Genomic DNA, 18210 nt, shown 5'->3' with positions numbered 1-18210 from the left:
TTCTATTTCTAGCAACAAGCCAAATTGGCAAGCCTATGTGAAGGCTCAGAAAAATTTATTTCCCCACCCATACATTGTGTAAAATTGGGTGAGTACATGATGGCTCATGGTGCTATGTATCTCATAGACAATTGGAAAGTTGTCTAACCCACTTCATGCCATTTCGGCAGAAGAGAATGCCACCCAGGCGTGACACAAACACCAGTATGTTGCCAAGGATAGAAGCCGAGCTGCAAAAACGCAACTCACAGGCAATTGCACGACATGAAGCTCTCCACTTTTTGCACAGCAATGGCACCACTGGGAATAACCCCCCCCCCCCACTGGCTGCACCTATAAGCAGTTCCTGAACTGCAAGCCTTTGAACTTCGTCGAAACAGGAAGCGCCATTGCATTTGTTCGTTGGTCCGAAAAGACCGACTCCATCCTAAGAATGAGTAACTGTTCGCCCCAACAGAGTGTTACCTATATCTCGGGGTTATTTCTAGATGGCACCCTCTCATAATGGAACCTCCAGGTTCAGACCCTGGGTACAAAATACTTCTAATACACTGAGCTGGGATGAGCTCAAAGGAATGATGGAGAAGAAGTACAAATTCTAGGGCTGGAAACCAGAAGCGTGAGATAGAGTTCCGGAATTGAAAATGGACGGACCAGAGATTCCTGAATGCATCCAGCAATCTCACGACTTGTCTAGGGTCGTCCCCTACTTAGTCAAACCGGAGTTCAAAAGGATTGAACGATTCATTTGGGGACTTGCACCCCAGATCAGGGACATGGCTACTATCTCGAAGCCCTCAACCATTACAGAGGTTATCAATATGGGTGATTGATTTATAACATGAGATGTTATGTGATTAATTTATAACATGAGATGTTATGTGATTGATTTATAACATGAGATATTATGTGATTGATTTATAACATGAGATGTTATGCGATTGATTTATTTATAACATGAGATGTTATGTGTTGATATTGTTGTATACTTACGTACACTTTACTTGCTATGACCTGACCCATATGATCATCATTTAGAAGATGCCTCCAAGACGGGATGTACGCATACCCACCAACGAGGCGGAACTTCAGGGAATCATTGCTGCAGTCATCGCACAATACGAGGCCCATCACTCCGAGCGCAACGGAGGTACCTCAGGAAATAACCCATCCAACGGCTGCACCTACAAGCAGTTCTTAGGCTGCCAGCCCCTACATTTCGACGGCACTGGGGGTGCCGTAGCCTTCGTACGCTGGATTGAAAAGACGGACACTGTTTTGCGTGCGAGCAAATGTGCCCCAAGAGATCAGGTCACGTACATTTCCGGGCTGTTCCGAGATGGGGCTCTGTCATGGTGGAAACTTCAGGTTCAGACAATGGGCGAGGCTGCTGCGTATGATCTATCATGGGACGAGCTGAAAGAGCTAATGCATAAAAAGTACTGTTCGAGAACAGAAAGCCAGAAGGTAGAAACTGAGTTCTGGAACTTGAAGATGGAAGGTCCAAAAATAGCTGAGTATGTGGAGAAGTTCCAAGCTCTATCGCGTATCGTTCCTTACATGGTAGATCCGGAGTTTAAGAGGATTGAGCGTTTCATTTGGGGATTGGCACCCCAAATCATGAGCATGGTAACGGCATCAAAGCCTGCAACAATCACTGAGGCCATCAATCTAAGTGTAGCCCTGACGGAAGAGGCAATCAGGATGAACAAATTTTCAACCTCTGAGGAGAAGAAGGAGACTCATGTAGAGTCATCTGGGAACAACAAGAGGAAGTTGGCGAATTTCAAACAGGGTACCCAGTCGAGTAGCGACGACAAGGCCAAAAAGAGAAAAGAGTACACGGGTATCTTACCAAAGTGCGACAACTGTCGACGTCACCATAACGGGCGGTGTAGATATGGAAAATGTGGTAACTGTGGCAAGGTGGGACATGTCAAGGAAACGTGTCGGCAAGGTACTAAACATGGAAATAGAGGTCAAGATGGTAACGGAAATCGCGGAGGAAATAACGACGACGACAACTATCAAGGCAGGGATGGTGACGATCAAGGCTGTGGCCAAGCATGTTTTAATTGCGGTGATGTGGGGCATTTCAGGAAGTATTGCCCTAAGAACACTCAGGCACGTGGATGAAAGCTCAACAGCGGGGATAGAATCCAAGCGTGGATATCGGTACGTCTCATAATAGTCAATGTTACGCTCTATTTGACAGTATTGTCAAATTTTAGCTTCAGAAAATATAGTTGTTTTAGTAGTAATTAACCTAGATACCCAGTTCTCAATAGAACAAGCCTAACGGAAGCTTCGATGTGATAATTGGGATGGACTGGTTGTCGAACAACCCGGCGGAGATTGTCATCCGCACCCCGACGACGAACGGAGAAATGATTGTGATTCATGGAGCAGGATACGCTCCTACGGATTATCAGGCAGAGAAGACAGAAAAATTTTCGCACAAAGGATGTGTTGCATTCTTGGCTCATGTCGTGGAAAAAGAAGCCGAAGAACCAAAACCCGAAGACATCCCTGTGATTGGAGAATACCCCGAAGTCTTCCTCGAAGACTTGCCGGAATCGTCTCCTCCACAATAAATTCCAGGCACTGCACCCGTAGTCAATGCATCGTAGCAACTTACATTTTCGGAGATGCAAGGAATGACAGAGAAGTTTTAGCAATGGGTAGAGAAGGAAGATAACAGACCAAAATTCCCTTTTGGGGTAACCCCATTACCACTCGTCAAAAAGAGGGATGATGGTTTTCAGATAAACATCATCTACCGGGAGCTGAACAAGTCGGCGATCAAGAATAGATACCCTCTGCCAAGAATTGATGATCTGTTTGATCAACTGCAAGGTTCAAGCTTTTACTCAAAGATCGACTTGCGATCTGGATACCATCAGTTAAGGATACAAGAGGAAAGTATCCCGAAGACAGCCTTCAGAACTCGTTATGGACACTACGAGTTCCTTGTTATGCCATTTGGTTTGACAACGCACCTGCAGTGTTTATGGACTTGATAAATAGAGTTTGCAAGCCGTACTCGGACAAGTTCATGATTGTGTTATCAACGACATCTTGATTTATTCAAGAACAAAGGCTGAGCACGAACAGCATCTAAGAGCTATTTTGGAACTGCTAAAGAAAGAGCAGCTGTATGCCAAATCCTCTAAGTGCGAATTTTGGCTACACGAAGTCCAATTCCTTGGGCACGTGGTAAATGGGGATGGAATCCACGTGGATCCCACCAAGATCGAAGCGATTAAGAATTGGGAAACGCCAAAGACGCCAACCAAGATTCGACAATTCTTGGGTTTGGCTGGCTACTATCAAGGGTTCATCGAGGATTTTTCTAAGATCGCTCAACCATTGACGCTCCTCACGCAGAAAGATAAGAAGTTTGATTGGGAAATCAAACAGGAAGAAGCGTTCCATATATTGAAAGATAAGCTTTGCAACGCGCCAATTTTAGCCCTACCGGAAGGTACAGATGATTTTGTGGTATACTGTGACGCATCGCGCCAAGGATTGGGCTGTGTGTTGATGCAACGCCAAAAGGTTATTGCCTACGCGTCACGCCAGCTGAAGGTACATGAAAAGAACTATACCACACATGATTTGGAACTTGGCGCAGTGGTTTTTGCTTTAAAGATCTGGAGACACTACCTTTATGGTACGAAGTGCACAATCTTCACAGATCACAAGAGCCTCCAGCATATATTCAACCAGAAGGAGTTGAATATGAGGCAAAGACGATGGGTTGAATTGTTGAACGACTACGACTGTGAGATAAAGTATCATCCAGGGAAGGCGAATGTGGTCGCCGATGCCCTAAGTCGAAAAGAAAGGATCAAGCCCATAAGGGTTAGGGCTTTGGAGATGGTTATTCGAACCGATTTTCCTCTGCGCATTCGTGCCGCGCAGAAAGAAGCTCTCAAGGAGAGAAACCTTGAAGAAGAGTATCTCCGTGGGATGGAGAAGTTATTGGTACCAAACAGGGAAGGAACGTTGTGCTTTGAGAAAAGGATTTGGGTTCCTCTGTTTGGTGGTTTAAGGAAGGTTATTTTCGATGAAGCTCACAAGTCGCGGTACTCTATCCACCCTGGAGCGGATAAGATGTACTAGGATCTTAAAGATTATTATTGGTGGCCTAGGATGAAAGGCGATGTGGCTGTTTATGTGAGCAAATGTTTAACATGCGCCAAGGTTAAGGCGGAATACCAGAAGCCTTCGGGACTTCTGCAGCAACCAGAGATTCCCAAGTGGAAATGGGAACAAATCTCTATGGATTTTATTACGAAGTTGCCAAGAACACCAAGAGGCCATGACACTATTTGGGTAATAGTGGATCGCTTAACGAAGTCAGCACACTTCTTACCTATCCGCGAGAAGGATAATACGAGCAAACTGGCCGAAATTTACATGAGAGAGATTGTTACACGCCATGGAGTACCTCTCTCAATCATCTCCGATAGAGACGGAAGGTTCGTAACGAGGATATGGCAATCCTTCCAGGAAGCTTTTGGCTCAAAGTTGAATCTGAGCACCGCGTTTCACCCGCAGACCGACGGTCAAAGCGAGCGGACGATTCAGACATTGGAAGACATGCTGAGAGCATGTGTGATGGATTTGGGCGGTAGCTGGGATAAACATTTGCCTCTGGTTGAGTTTTCATACAACAACAGCTACCACACCAGTATTGGTGCCGCGCCATTCGAAGCTTTATATGGGCGCAAGTGCAGATCACCACTTTGTTGGGCTGACGCAGGTGATAGACAATTGGTTGGTCCTGAAATGGTACAGGAAACCACAGATAAGATCGCACAGATACGGGACCGCATCAGTGCGGCTCGTGACAGGCAGAAAGCCTACGAATCGAAGCAGGAAACCTCTAGAGTTTGAGGTTGGTGAGATGGTTTTGTTGAAGGTATCACCCTGGAAGGGTGTGGCACGCTTTGGGAAACGTGGAAAGTTGAATCCGAGGTATATTGGACCGTTCAAGATCTTGGAGATAATCGGGATAGTAGCAAACAAGTTGGACCTACCTGCCGAACTAAATGGTGTTCACGATACATTTCATGTATCCAATCTGAAGAGAAGTCCAACGCAAGTTACCGTTGCCATTCCCACCGACGAAATTCATGTTGACGACACGCTCCATTTCGTTGAAGAACCTGTTGAGGTCACGGATTGGAAAGTAAACAAGACCCGCCGGAGCAGTGTCAAGCTCGTCAAAGTTCGTTGGAATGCTAGACATGGTCCTGAATTCACCTGGGAGCGTGAGGACCGAATGAAAGAGAGATACCCCCACCTATTTCCTGAGAACCCTGCTTCTACAAGCAGAACTTAAAATTTCGGGACGAAATTTTTCTAACGGGGGGAGAATGTGACAACCCTCACTAAACCAGGTATCCGTATGATTTAATTAATAAATAATTGCTGCTTAATTACTGTGCTTAACTGAAATTACTGACAAACTGCTACTTGATTTCTAGTACTTGTATATTCCTGCATCATACTTTGATTTCCGTCACTACATTATTTATAAGTTGAACCTTAGTGACAAACATGATGCACTAAAGCACAATAGCATTAGAACGGATAACCTATTGAACATGCTGATAAAGCCAGCATCAGGCAGACACTGCCTCTAAGGGCCTGTATGAGCCAGAAATATTTTACTACACCCATAGTGAGTGTAGGGGTACAAGGGTTGTAGAACTGCGTCTCTAGGAATAAGATATAATGACTGGATGTGCCTAAAACGTACTCTAAGCACAAGCCACAGCACTTTTATTAACATACTAGCTTCTGGCTAACTAATAAGGTGCCAAAACATGAGGAAAATATTCCTGACACTTTGTAGAATAAATTGTGTCACTAAAAATATTATTAACGACGCTTAAAAGCTTACTTAAGCTCTTTAACTGATTTCTATCCAACCGAACAACCGGATTATACCCGGAACATAAAAATATTGACAATAATATTATTGGTCTTTTTCTGAGCCAGTTAGGGTCCCTGAATACCCTAACACCCGCGTTAAAGCACAACATGTGACTAACTAAGTTAACCCCTAAATCTAACTTGGTTTAAAGTAACTAAACTCTAACTATCCACTTGAAATCGAACCAAGACCCCCCCCCCATTGAGATCGGCCAACTAGAGGGGAACACAAGAGTACACATCTTGATTATTTAATTGTTTATGTCTAGTATCTTGAAGACACCATAACCATTGGATAATTATCTTGATTTTGTCTATAAATACCTTAAGTTTACACAAGAGTTCATTCACACCACAAACCACTCAAAACTCTCTCTCTTTCCCTCTCCAAGAGCTACGGCCGAACACCCCCTTGTCTCTACATCCATTGTCGGCTTTTGATCCATACATTCCTACATCACACAAGTGTTAAGGATCTCACATAAGGAGTCTTGGAGCTAACGGAAGGTGAAGGACCTCGTTATCTTGCTTTTATCCACCACCTTTTCGCCTAGATTCTTCCCTAGCCCCGAGCTAGAGGTATAACACTTAAAACTCATTCTCGAACATATCTAAGGTGGTTAATAAGATTTGTAACGGTTAAAATGCGGAAACTTATCTTTTGAAGCTTTAAAGTCTACTAAAACATGAATATTGATGGTTAAAAGCTTAATACTTGTGTAAAAGTTGTAGTATTTGAAAGTGGTGATTATTTAGGCCCAATCTACGTTGTGGTAGCTCGGATCATCGTTTAACCCGACTTTGTTAAGATCATAGATCTTGACATAAGCTTGTTTCTATCGGTACAAGGGTTAAAAGGTGAAACTCTACCACACGAGAAACATGAACTTGTGTAAAAGTATTTTTACTTGCAAAATAGTATTTAAAACTAGCGGATCTACGTATGTACAAGTGGTATTTTCGTAGAACCAATTGTCGAGAAAATCATGTTTTATAAAAGTCGGATGACACACTAACAAATATGATCTTTACAAACCACAAGTGTATAAACACTTGTGAAATGAAAAGTTTCGACAAAATAACAATCTTTGAGAAAGATGACGGGAAGTTGTAAAGGATGATTTATTCTAAAAACGAGGTTTTTTTACGGGATTAAACTATTTTATACAAAGATCCACCAAATATAACGGGATCTACACTATAGTTTTCGGAAAAACTACAAGTTCATGTGAACATGCGATTTACATACTCGTCAATTAGTTGATGTGTCGGAAATTGTTGATTGAATAAAGAAGTTGTTGAAATGATTTTGTAAAAGAAAATGATACGCTTGAAAGCGTGGCCACCTCCAGTTACAGGGGAAACTCTGGCGAAATTTTTCTAAAACCTAACACTTAGAATTATTCACAAGTGTTAGAATTATTTTTGACATGTTTTCAAAATATATTTCGCCACGACTTTATTTACAAATATTCGGAGGTGGGATTTTCACAAAACTAAACGTGATAAATATATATTTAGTAAATATATTTTCACAGTACTGTTTATGATTATTTTGTGAAAATACACAAATATTATTTTTAGAGTAAAAATAATATTTACAAGCGTTGACGAATCCAAAATATTACGAACGCTTCCACGATAAACATATAAGTTACAACGGTAATTATTATTACCACACGGTCGCTAAAACGTAACTTATGCATTATGCGGAAATAATTGTGAATGTATATTTATCAACGTATTATTTTTGGGGAATATTATGTGAAGTGAAAATATAATATTTTTGAGAAAAATACTTATATTTTGGAATTGGAAATAAATATATTAAGTGAGACTTAATGGTGTAAATGGTGTAATTCGAACGCATATGTATTAAATCCCTCATCCTTGGGAAGGAGATTAACTACCAAGTATATACGAGAAGTAAACACGAAATAGTTATCTAACTATTTCCCAAAAACTTAAACTATAAAGCTAAGGCACGGCCGTCCGTCTAATAGAATTAGCACATGTAGGTCGTTGCACAGCTGCCCGATTTGGAGTACTTGGTAGAGACGCACCGACTGTGAGTTCATGTCCCCCTTTTCTCTTAACTGTTTTCAGTTTTCTAAACTGCGGGGGTGAAATACATGTTACTATGACTACGAATATTTCTTACATGGTATGGTCAGCTAAGGAAGGAACTATTAGGTTATGTGATTTGGGTAGGTGAAACCTTAAGAACATTAGTCCTCGTAGTACGATCGAGGGATACAAGTGATAGGCCTATTTGAGCATAACAAACCCCACCCATGAGCCCTAAGGTTGGACCATGTGGTGACCATGTCTTAACACCACCCATGCGCCCACAGGTTGGACCATGTGGTGATCTTGTCTTAACACCACCCATGCGCCCGCAGGTTGGACCATGTGGTGACCTTGTCATAACACCACCCATGCGCCCGCAGGTTGGACCATGTGGTGACCTTGTCCTATCCCCTCCCATGCGCCCGCAGGTTGGACCATGTGGTTACACATTAACTTATATGTTTCCTTATTTGCTTTTATACCAGAGTTTACAAAATATTCACACTTACAATGGTTATAAAGGTTTATTCGCGCGCACATACTAAACACATGAACTCGCTCAACATTATTGTTGATTTTTCAACTTACATGTATTTCAGGGAATTAAAGGATCTGGCACGGTATGGCACGTTTTCCCGCTGCACTAGTTTCCAAGGTCATCAGGGGTTTAGGGAATGTGACTCTTTCCTGGACAAGTCACAGTCCTTAAACTGTGTTTATGTTTTGTTTGTTTGTTGAACAAGATTGTGGTTGTTAGGGTGTATTCCCGTTAAAACAATGGTATTGTATTTGGTTTTCAAAACTTAATGGATGATCTTGCATGTTTTTAATTCATATAGCTTTGTTATGATTAAGTTATGGTATTAAGAAGTCACACCAAATTAACCACGCTTCCGCAAAGCCAGGGTGTGACAACAGATTGGTATCAGAGCCATAACTATAGGGAATTAGGAAAAGTAGGAATGCTTTGCCTAGTCTATAGTTCTAGGAATCTTGACTCTTATCTGTTGTTTAAGACTTATGCATTCTACCGTACTTGCTTCCTAGCAACACATATCCCTGTTAAAAACATACATGCCTTTCCTAAGGATGACACGATATACACTTGGATACCTTGAAAACACTGCTTATCAGTGTTTGTATTTTGCACAAGATTTACCCTCAAGTCAGGAGTGACATCCGAACCTTGATGGGAAATTTCCATATTATACTCTAGTAGGTCTTATCTTTTGATAAGTACCGACGCTATTAGGGTACGAAATTGTCAAGATAGAGGTGAAACTCATACCTTGATAACTAGTCCCCCTCTTTGATTTTTCTGTCTCACCAAAGTCTCGAAATTCCCAACCAATTAGGAATGTGAAATGATCGAAAGGACGAATATCGTAGGCCTAACATCGATGACGTATTTGTCTAAGTAAGTCAAGACACATTGCCTCAATTCGGAAGGGGTTCGATTCACTTTGGTTAGTCAACGTTCCTCTACCCGGAACGATCCTATGTTTTATGAGCCTATCTTTTATGTTATCTCGATTTTCGTATGTGGTTTTAAACTTGATTCTTCGTTCGTTTGAGACTTTTACACAAATCGCATGTTGTCTGCAATCTAGAACAATAATCATAATCTCTCAGGTTCGAACTAAATTTATGAAGCTTTATTCATTATGATAAACTATGTGGAATCTTGATTAAACTATGAGAAACATGATTGAACGTGATCCTATGTGAATCTACTTGGTTAATCTATGTGCTGATGTGGGTAGCAAAGCACTATACGTAACATGGCACCGAAAGACGAGACAAAAGTAACATGGACGAAACATGGTGGATACGCCGCTGGTACTTCCTATATATAAGTGTTTCCGACATGTTACCAACTTTCGTACCACGTGCCATGCGAAATCTAGTGTTTTGCAGGCCGGTGATGAGAATGTTGAACACTAAGCTATGTGAAACTACTTGTTTAAATCTATGTGTACTCTAATGTGTATGTGTTGTTGTGAGTGGCAAAATACGAAACGTAGCCTAGCACCGAAGACGAGACGGACGTGACATGTCCGAAACATGGTGGATACGCAGTTGGTACTTCCTATATATAAGTGTTTCTGGCATGTTACCGAACTTTCGTACCACGTGCTATATGAAATTCGCAGTTTTGCAGACTCGTGGTGGAAATGTTGAAACTATTTGATTGATATATGTGTGAAAATGATGGAGTCTAATGGTATGAGTGGCAAAACATGACACCGACGACGAGACGGACGTGGCATGATCGAAACGTGGTGGATACGCCGCTGGTACTTCCTATATAAGTGTTTCTGTCATGTTGCCAAAGTTTCGTAACACGTGCCATGTGGAATTCGTTGTTTTGTGTACTGTGGCGAGGATGTTGAACGATAAGTTACGTGAAACTATTTGGTTAATCTACGTGTATGTGATAATGCTGGAGTGTATTGTTATGGTTGGCAAAATGCGACACGTAACATGACACCGAATACGAGGCGGAAGTGATGTGCCTGAAACATGGTGGATACGCCTTTCACACCCCAACCGATGGCGGAAACATCGGGATGAGACGAACAAATTGCTCAAAACATCATAACACTACATGTGACAATATAATTAAATTTCATTTATTAAAATTGCAAAGTTTCATACATTGTCATAAAAGGAAATAACAAACATTAAACATAGTTTATTTTAAAAGTGGGTTTCTAGGCCATCCTATTCATTTCTTCAAATCTTGACTTCCTCATCCTGCAGTATGCATTTAAAATAAAGTCAACAAAACATGTTGGCGAGTATACAAGTTTGAATATAGTATAATATGTTTGAAATAGTTTAACATGCTCAAATCCACGTGACTACATGATTTCATATTAACAGTTATACTCGTAACGATGATATCTATGTGTTCAAACCAAAGTTTAACGCAATTAACATAGCCTAACCCTAGAAGGGTGGTAACATGAGTAACATAGAATAAACCTAACAATACCCATAATATTATGGGAGGGGCGTTTCTCAACCTACAGCGCTGCCATTGTTAGGGGAGGCTTGCAAAGTTAATGAACACACAGTCATAAATGTTTAACAGTAGCATAACATGATTAACATGAGTCAAATAGATTCACATGAAATGTGGATTGATAGTGCAAAAATGTTTAACATAGTGTGTTTGATATAGAAATGCATACAACACCCAAAATGTGATAAAATAGAAAATGGGTCATGTATACTCACCTTAGGTTGCGTTGCGTTTTTCTTGGAAAAGATTAAGAACAAGAGATTGCCCAAGAGAATGTGCACAAGAGATTTACCCTATTAATTTTGAGGATTGTTAAATATTGGGAATTTAGAGATTATTTAAATAACAAGGCATTTATAAAATAATATTAACATTTCTAAAGTGAAATAATAATATGTCTTATTTTTATATCTTGTATTTAATGAAATAAATGTCAATTTATTTTATAAATAAGTGAATATAATAATACTGATTTGTATATAATATTAAAATAATATTTCTGATTTTACCAACATATTATAAATATTATTACTAAAATTTTGGATTATATAAATAATAATTCCTGATTATTAAGCACTTAAAAATAATAATTTTGATATATATAAATAAATATTATAGATTAATAATTCTGTTTTAAAATAATAAATCTGATTATTATATATAAAATAATAATTCTAATCTAAATAAAATAGTAAATCTGTTTATTATATAATAATTCTGATTTAGATAAAATAAAATAATAAATCTGATTATATAAAATAATAAATCTGATTAATAATTCGGATTTAAATAGTAAAATAATAATTCTGTTAAATAAATTCTGATTTTATATAAAAATTCTGAAAATCTAAAATAATCTGATTATTATAATAATTCTGAATAAAATGGTAAATCTGATTAAATAAAGAATAAAAAATTCAGATTTTAAATGATAATTTAAATAATAATTCTGAAAATTTAAAAATAAATCTGATTTATTTTGTTGTAAAAATTCTGATTATAAAAAAAAACAGAAATAATATTTCTGTTATAAAATTTTAGATTTAAAAATATATTAATAAATTTGTTTAATAATAATAATTATTCTGAATAAATCTAGTAATAATATATTTGTTTAATATTATTAAATATATCTAATTATTATAAATATAGATAAATAAATAAATAAAGATTATAATAATAATATTAATAATCTAATAATAATAATAATATTAATAATAATAATACTAATAAGTAATAATAATATTAATAATATTAACAATAATATTATCAATTACTGTAACAAAATAATAACTCAAAAAAAAATCGAAATCAAAAAAAATGTAAAGCCGGAAAAAGGAGAGTACCGGGCCGGTTGCAGGTGGCGGCAGACGGCGGTGGTTGGTGGTTCCCGGCGGCGAAGGTGGTGGTGTAGGATTCCGGCGAAGTCGTGACGGAGACGCGAGCCGGTTACGGTTTGCTTCGGGGATCGGGGTGAAAGGACCGAGCATGAATATTTGGTCGGGTTTATATAGGGATGTCGGACGTCGGTTACGAACAGGAAAGGTCGAGTTTCCGGTCGTCAACCCAACAGTCGGAGAAGACGATCGGTTGGGCGGTTTTTATTTTTTTTAAATTCTGCGCATTTAATTTGTGGTTAAATATAATTAGACTTCAAGATATGCCGGATGTGGCATGCCCGGCCGAGTGGTTAGTCGTTTGCTTGTTAAGCGCATGGTCCCGAGTTCCATCCTTGTTCCGCGCGGTTCAACCCCCTTTTTTTTACTAACAGTTAGTCTGACTAACTGGGTTAGTCACTAACTGAGTTTTCTAACTCAGTTAGTGCTGTCCTTTGATAAAATTAACCTGGTTAGCTGATTTAACCAGGATTTAGCTAACCAGGTTAGTTTAACTAACCAAAATAATCAAAAATCATTAAAAATTCAGTTTAAAATATTTATTTATTTAGTTTTAATTATTAGTTTACTTATTTAAAATATTAATAAAATAATATAAAAATTATTTTAACCCAATTTTGATATTTTTACCAAATTAACGTATAAATTCCCGGTTTTTTACGGTTTAGGGTAATCTCTTGGCAATGATGAATTTGAGAGCTGAGATTAATATGTATTTTTACTGTTTTTACGTGCTTAACATAGTTTGACATGTTTTTAATTGTTTTGGCAATACATAGTATTCAAACACAAATATGAATAAAATAATGCACTTTCATTATGATTTCAAGTCTCGAGGTACAGTTTGGGAATAAAACCAAATACCACAAAGGTACAACTTACAAAAATAGAAAGTACAAGTAGACTTGCCAAAAATGGAAAGATCGAAAATACGAGGTGTCACAGTCTCCCCTACTTTAGGAGATTTCGTCCTCGAAATCTTAAGAAGAAGACTGATCGAAGAGATGTGGATACTTTGCCATCATGTCACTTTTGAGTTCCCAAGTAAACTCAGCACCACGCTTGCCTTCCCATCGTACTTTTACAATGCGAATTTTGCTGCGTCTGAGCTGCTTGGTACCTTTATCCACAATTTCAACTGGTCTTTCCACGAAATGAAGCGTATCGTTGATTTGCAAGTCGTCGACTGGGACATGAAGTCCTTCATCAGCTAGACATTTCTTGAGATTTGAAACGTGAAATGTCGGATGAACATTACTCAGTTCCTGTGGTAGATCCAGCAAATACGCTACCTTGCCAACTCGTTCGAGGATTTTGAAAGGTCCAACGTAACGAGGGGCAAGTTTACCCTTTTTACCGAATCGAACAACCCCTTTCCATGGAGATACTTTAAGTAATACTTGATCCCCAACATTGAATTCCATGGGTTTGCGTCCTTTATCTGCGTAACTCTTTTGTCGATTCCTGGCCTTGAGTAAATTGTCACGGATTTGAAGAATCTTGTCCGTGGTTTCTTGAATAAGCTCAGGACCAGTAAATTGCTTATCACCAATTTCGTGCCAACTGATTGGTGATCGACATTTTCGCCCATATAATGCTTCGAATGGGGCCATTTGAATGCTGGAGTGATAGCTGTTATTGTACGAGAATTCGACCAGGGGCAAATGCACATCCCAACTACCACCAAAGTCAATGACACAGGATCGAAGCATATCTTCGAGAGTTTGAATGGTACGCTCAGTCTGTCCATCTGTTTGAGGATGGAAGGCTGTACTAAGATTTAAATGAGTACCCATGGCTGATTGAAAAGTTTGCCATAGGCAAGACGTGAAACGACCATCACGGTCTGAAATGATGTCACGAGGTATGCCATGACGACAGATGATTTCATCAGTATAGACTCGAGCAAGTTTTTCAACTTTGAAGTCTTCCCGAATAGGTAAGAAATGGGCTGACTTGGTCAAACGATCAACGATGACCCAAATACTATCATTACCAGATGAGGTTCGAGGAAGTTTAGTTATAAAATCCATTGCAATACTATCCCACTTCCAAACAGGAATTTCTGGTTGTTCAAGCAAACCAGAGGGACGCTGATGCTCTGCTTTAACCTTCGAGCAGGTAAGACATTTTGAGACATACAAGGCTATATCATCCTTCATACCAGGCCACCAATAAGATGTTCGAAGATCATGATACATCTTATCAGCACCAGGATGTATTGAGTATTTAGACTTATGAGCCTCGTTCATGATAAATTCACGAAGATTGTCGCGATTTGGTACCCAAATGCGATTAAGATAATACGAAGTCCTCTGACTTCGTCACAAGTTGATCCATAGAGGCACCACGGATTTCGACGAGCAGACTTCCTTCGTTAGCTGACGCAAACTGTGCCTCACGAATACAATGGTGAAGGTCACTTGACACTTGAAAACAACGCATACGATAGGAATGAGCCTTACGACTCAGGGCATCAGCTACGACATTCGCCTTTCCAGGATGGTAGCGAATCTCGCAGTCATAGTCGTTAAGTAATTCCACCCAACGACGTTGACGCATATTTAGTTCTTTTTGATTGAAGATATGTTGTAGACTTTTGTGATCAGTGTATACAACACATTTCGTACCATAGAGGTAGTGACGCCATATTTTTAATGCGAAAACGACTGCACCAAGTTCAAGATCATGAGTAGTGTAATTTTTCTCATGAATCTTTAATTGGCGAGAAGCGTACGCAATGACCTTGCCTTGTTGCATAAGAACGCAACCAAGACCACGATTTGATGCATCGCAATATACTACGAAGTCATCATTTCCGTCAGGTAGGGTTAAGATAGGAGCATTGCAAAGCATGTCCTTGAGGGTTTGAAAAGCTTCTTCCTGCTCGTGACTCCAAACGAAAGGTTTTTCCTTTTGGGTCAACATAGTGAGGGGAACAGCTATCTTAGAAAAATTCGAGATGAATCGACGGTAGTAACCCGCCAATCCTAGGAATGAATGAATTTCTGATGGGTTTTTAGGTGCGATCCAACTTTTGACAGCTTCAATTTTAGCAGGGTCGACATGAATACCTTTTTCGCTAACGACATGTCCAAGGAATTGGACTTCCTTGATCCAGAATTCACACTTTGAGAACTTTGCGTATAAACGTTCACTTCGCAAAAGTTTGAGTATGAGACGTAAATGACGCTCGTGATCGACTCGAGATTTTGAATAAATTAGGATGTCATCAATGAAGACAATCACGAATCGATCTAGATAAGGTTTGCAAACACGATTCATCAAATCCATGAACACGGCGGGCGCGTTAGTCAGACCAAAAGGCATGACTACGAACTCGTAGTGTCCATAGCGTGTTCGAAATGCGGTTTTTGGGATATCCTCTTCGAGGACACGAAGTTGATGATAGCCAGATCGAAGATCGATCTTGGAGAAATAACTTGCACCTTGGAGTTGATCAAAGAGGTCGTCGATGCGAGGTAGTGGATATCGATTTTTGATAGTAAGCTTGTTGAGCTCTCGATAATCGATACACATTCGAAATGAACCATCTTTCTTTTTAACGAATAGAACAGGAGCACCCCAAGGAGAGGTACTGGGTCGAATGAAACCCTTGTCAAGAAGCTCCTGGAGTTGGCTGGAAAGCTCTTGCATCTCAGATGGTGCAAGGCGATAGGGAGCTCGTGCAACAGGAGTTGCACCAGGCACAAGGTCGATACGAAAGTCAACTGACCGAGGAGGAGGAGGACCAGGTAAATCCTCAGGAAAAACTTCTGGGAAATCACGCACAACTGGAACATCGCTTACGCATTTTCCCTTGCCCTTTTCTTCCACTACGTGGGCTAAAAAGGCAAAGTACTTTTTACGTAAGTATCTATTCGCTTGTGTGCACGACATTAGCCTTAGACCTTTGGAAGGTCGATCCCCATAAACATGTAGGGTATCGCCTGATGGAAGAGGCAAACGAACGTATTTTTCGAAACAGGCAATTTCAGCATGGTTCTTTCGAAGCCAATCCATACCTACTATGATATCGAAACTACCCAACTCCATGGGTATGAGGTCAATTGAGAAGGCATGATCATTCAAAGTGAGAGTACAGTTACGAAGAACAGAATCGACATGAATAGACTTGCCATTGGCAACTTCGACTGGGAATGACTTAGGTAGTTTTGAGCGTGTGCATTTTAACAATGGTTCAAATTCTACAGATACAAAACATCTATCTGCACCAGTATCAAATAAAACAGAGGCATACAAATTATTAATGAGGAACGTACCGTTCACGACCTCGTTGTCGTTGCGCGCTTGCTGAGCATTGATAACAAAAGCACGGCCTTGTGGTGTCTTCTGCTGTAGATCTTGCCTCAATTGAGGACACTGAGGTCATAGGTGAGTTGGATCCCCACATTTGAAACATGCCCTGACCACATTTGCTGGCTTTGAGTTTTGGGCTGTCGTAGGGTTGTTGCGACAGTATGCTGCCAAATGCCCATAGCGATTGCAGGAGGTACAGTGTCTACATGGGCTCGTGGTTGGGTGATGAAAGTGGCAAATTGTGCACTTAGGGTTTGGTCCTGTGTATTGCTTCTTTTCTGGGTTTGCTGGGTTAGGTTTTGGATTTTCAACTGGTGTAACAGCGTTGCAAACTGAGGATTGGTGAGCACGCTTCTTTCCCCTATTGTTGTGGGTGATTTGATGAGCGGGTTTTGAGGAGGATGTAGGTTTAGATGCTGCTGCGACTTGTTTATCACGAACTCGATTATTATTCAAACTTGTCGCGAGGCGATACACATCCTCGATATTATCCAACCTAGCCGCCTCGATGGTATCACGCATCGTAGGAGGCAACCCATTGATATACTTCCGAATGGTGCGTTCTGTGGTTAACACCAAATGAGGCACGATAAAACATAGCTGCTTGAACCGAGTAGTGTATGCAAGGTTTTCATCTCCAACCTGTTTGAGGGTCCAGAACTGCTCATGAGGAGGGCAGAATTCCTCCATCATAAGCTGTCTGAGTTCTTCCCAAGACAACGCGTAAGCTAGCTCATTGGATCGAATATTTCTCTCGTTAGTCCACCAGTCTAGTGCCCTGGCTTGGAAAACACCAGTGGCACTTCGAACCTTGAGCTCCTCTGGGCATTCACTATTTATGAATGTGACTTCCATGCTGTCAAACCATTCCAACATGGCAGTCACACCATCCTTCCCAGTGAAAGTTTTGGGGTTACAGGCAGTGAAGTGTTTGTAGTTGAACGAGACTGGTTTAGGCTGTACTACGTGAGAATCGCCAGAATGATTGGGAGTGCTGGAGGCTTGAATCTCAGACACTATCTTTGGCACGATTCTGGCAATCTGATTTGCCATGAACATCAACATTTTCTTTTTGGAGTTAGCCTTGGATTTTCTGGGAGAGTGAGAGAACTGACGAGATGACGACATCTAGAAATTCAAAACAAGGAATGGATGAGACTTTAATCATAATGTTTTTGTTTAGGAAAATTGATTTCATGTATGCATCACATAGCACATTGCTTTTCACATAGATTGTCAAATAGTTTCACATAGAATAACATAGTATTGCACATAATGTTACACATAGAATATCATGTATAATGAAAGCAAGGTAAATTTAGTTTGTTCACGAAGGAGTAATTATTAATTGTTTTAGATTGCGATAATAACGTGATTCGTGTTCCCAAACTTGAAATGAAGATAACGCTCAAATGTAAATCACATAATAATTGAGATAACATAAAAAGA

General features: G+C 39.9%; 1 protein-coding gene across 1 annotated transcript; it reads right to left on the bottom strand.

Moving 5' to 3' along the window:
- Nucleotides 1-16830: 16830 nt before the first annotated feature.
- LOC110877002 lies at nucleotides 16831-17889 on the bottom strand. Its single transcript, XM_022125159.1, has one exon. It carries the CDS (start codon nucleotides 17887-17889, stop codon nucleotides 16831-16833), a length of 1059 nt encoding a protein of 352 aa, XP_021980851.1.
- Nucleotides 17890-18210: the final 321 nt, after the last annotated feature.

The sequence above is a fragment of the Helianthus annuus genome, chromosome 9, assembly GCF_002127325.2.
Source record: "Helianthus annuus cultivar XRQ/B chromosome 9, HanXRQr2.0-SUNRISE, whole genome shotgun sequence".
Lineage (NCBI taxonomy): Eukaryota > Viridiplantae > Streptophyta > Magnoliopsida > Asterales > Asteraceae > Helianthus > Helianthus annuus.
Note: the sequence above shows the minus strand (reverse complement) of the source record. Positions and strands in the feature narration are given on the sequence as shown.

Bases quoted from the DNA above. Each gene is read 5' to 3' on its own strand.
- LOC110877002 (XM_022125159.1), bottom strand. From the start codon at position 17,889: ATGTCGTCATCTCGTCAGTTCTCTCACTCTCCCAGAAAATCCAAGGCT.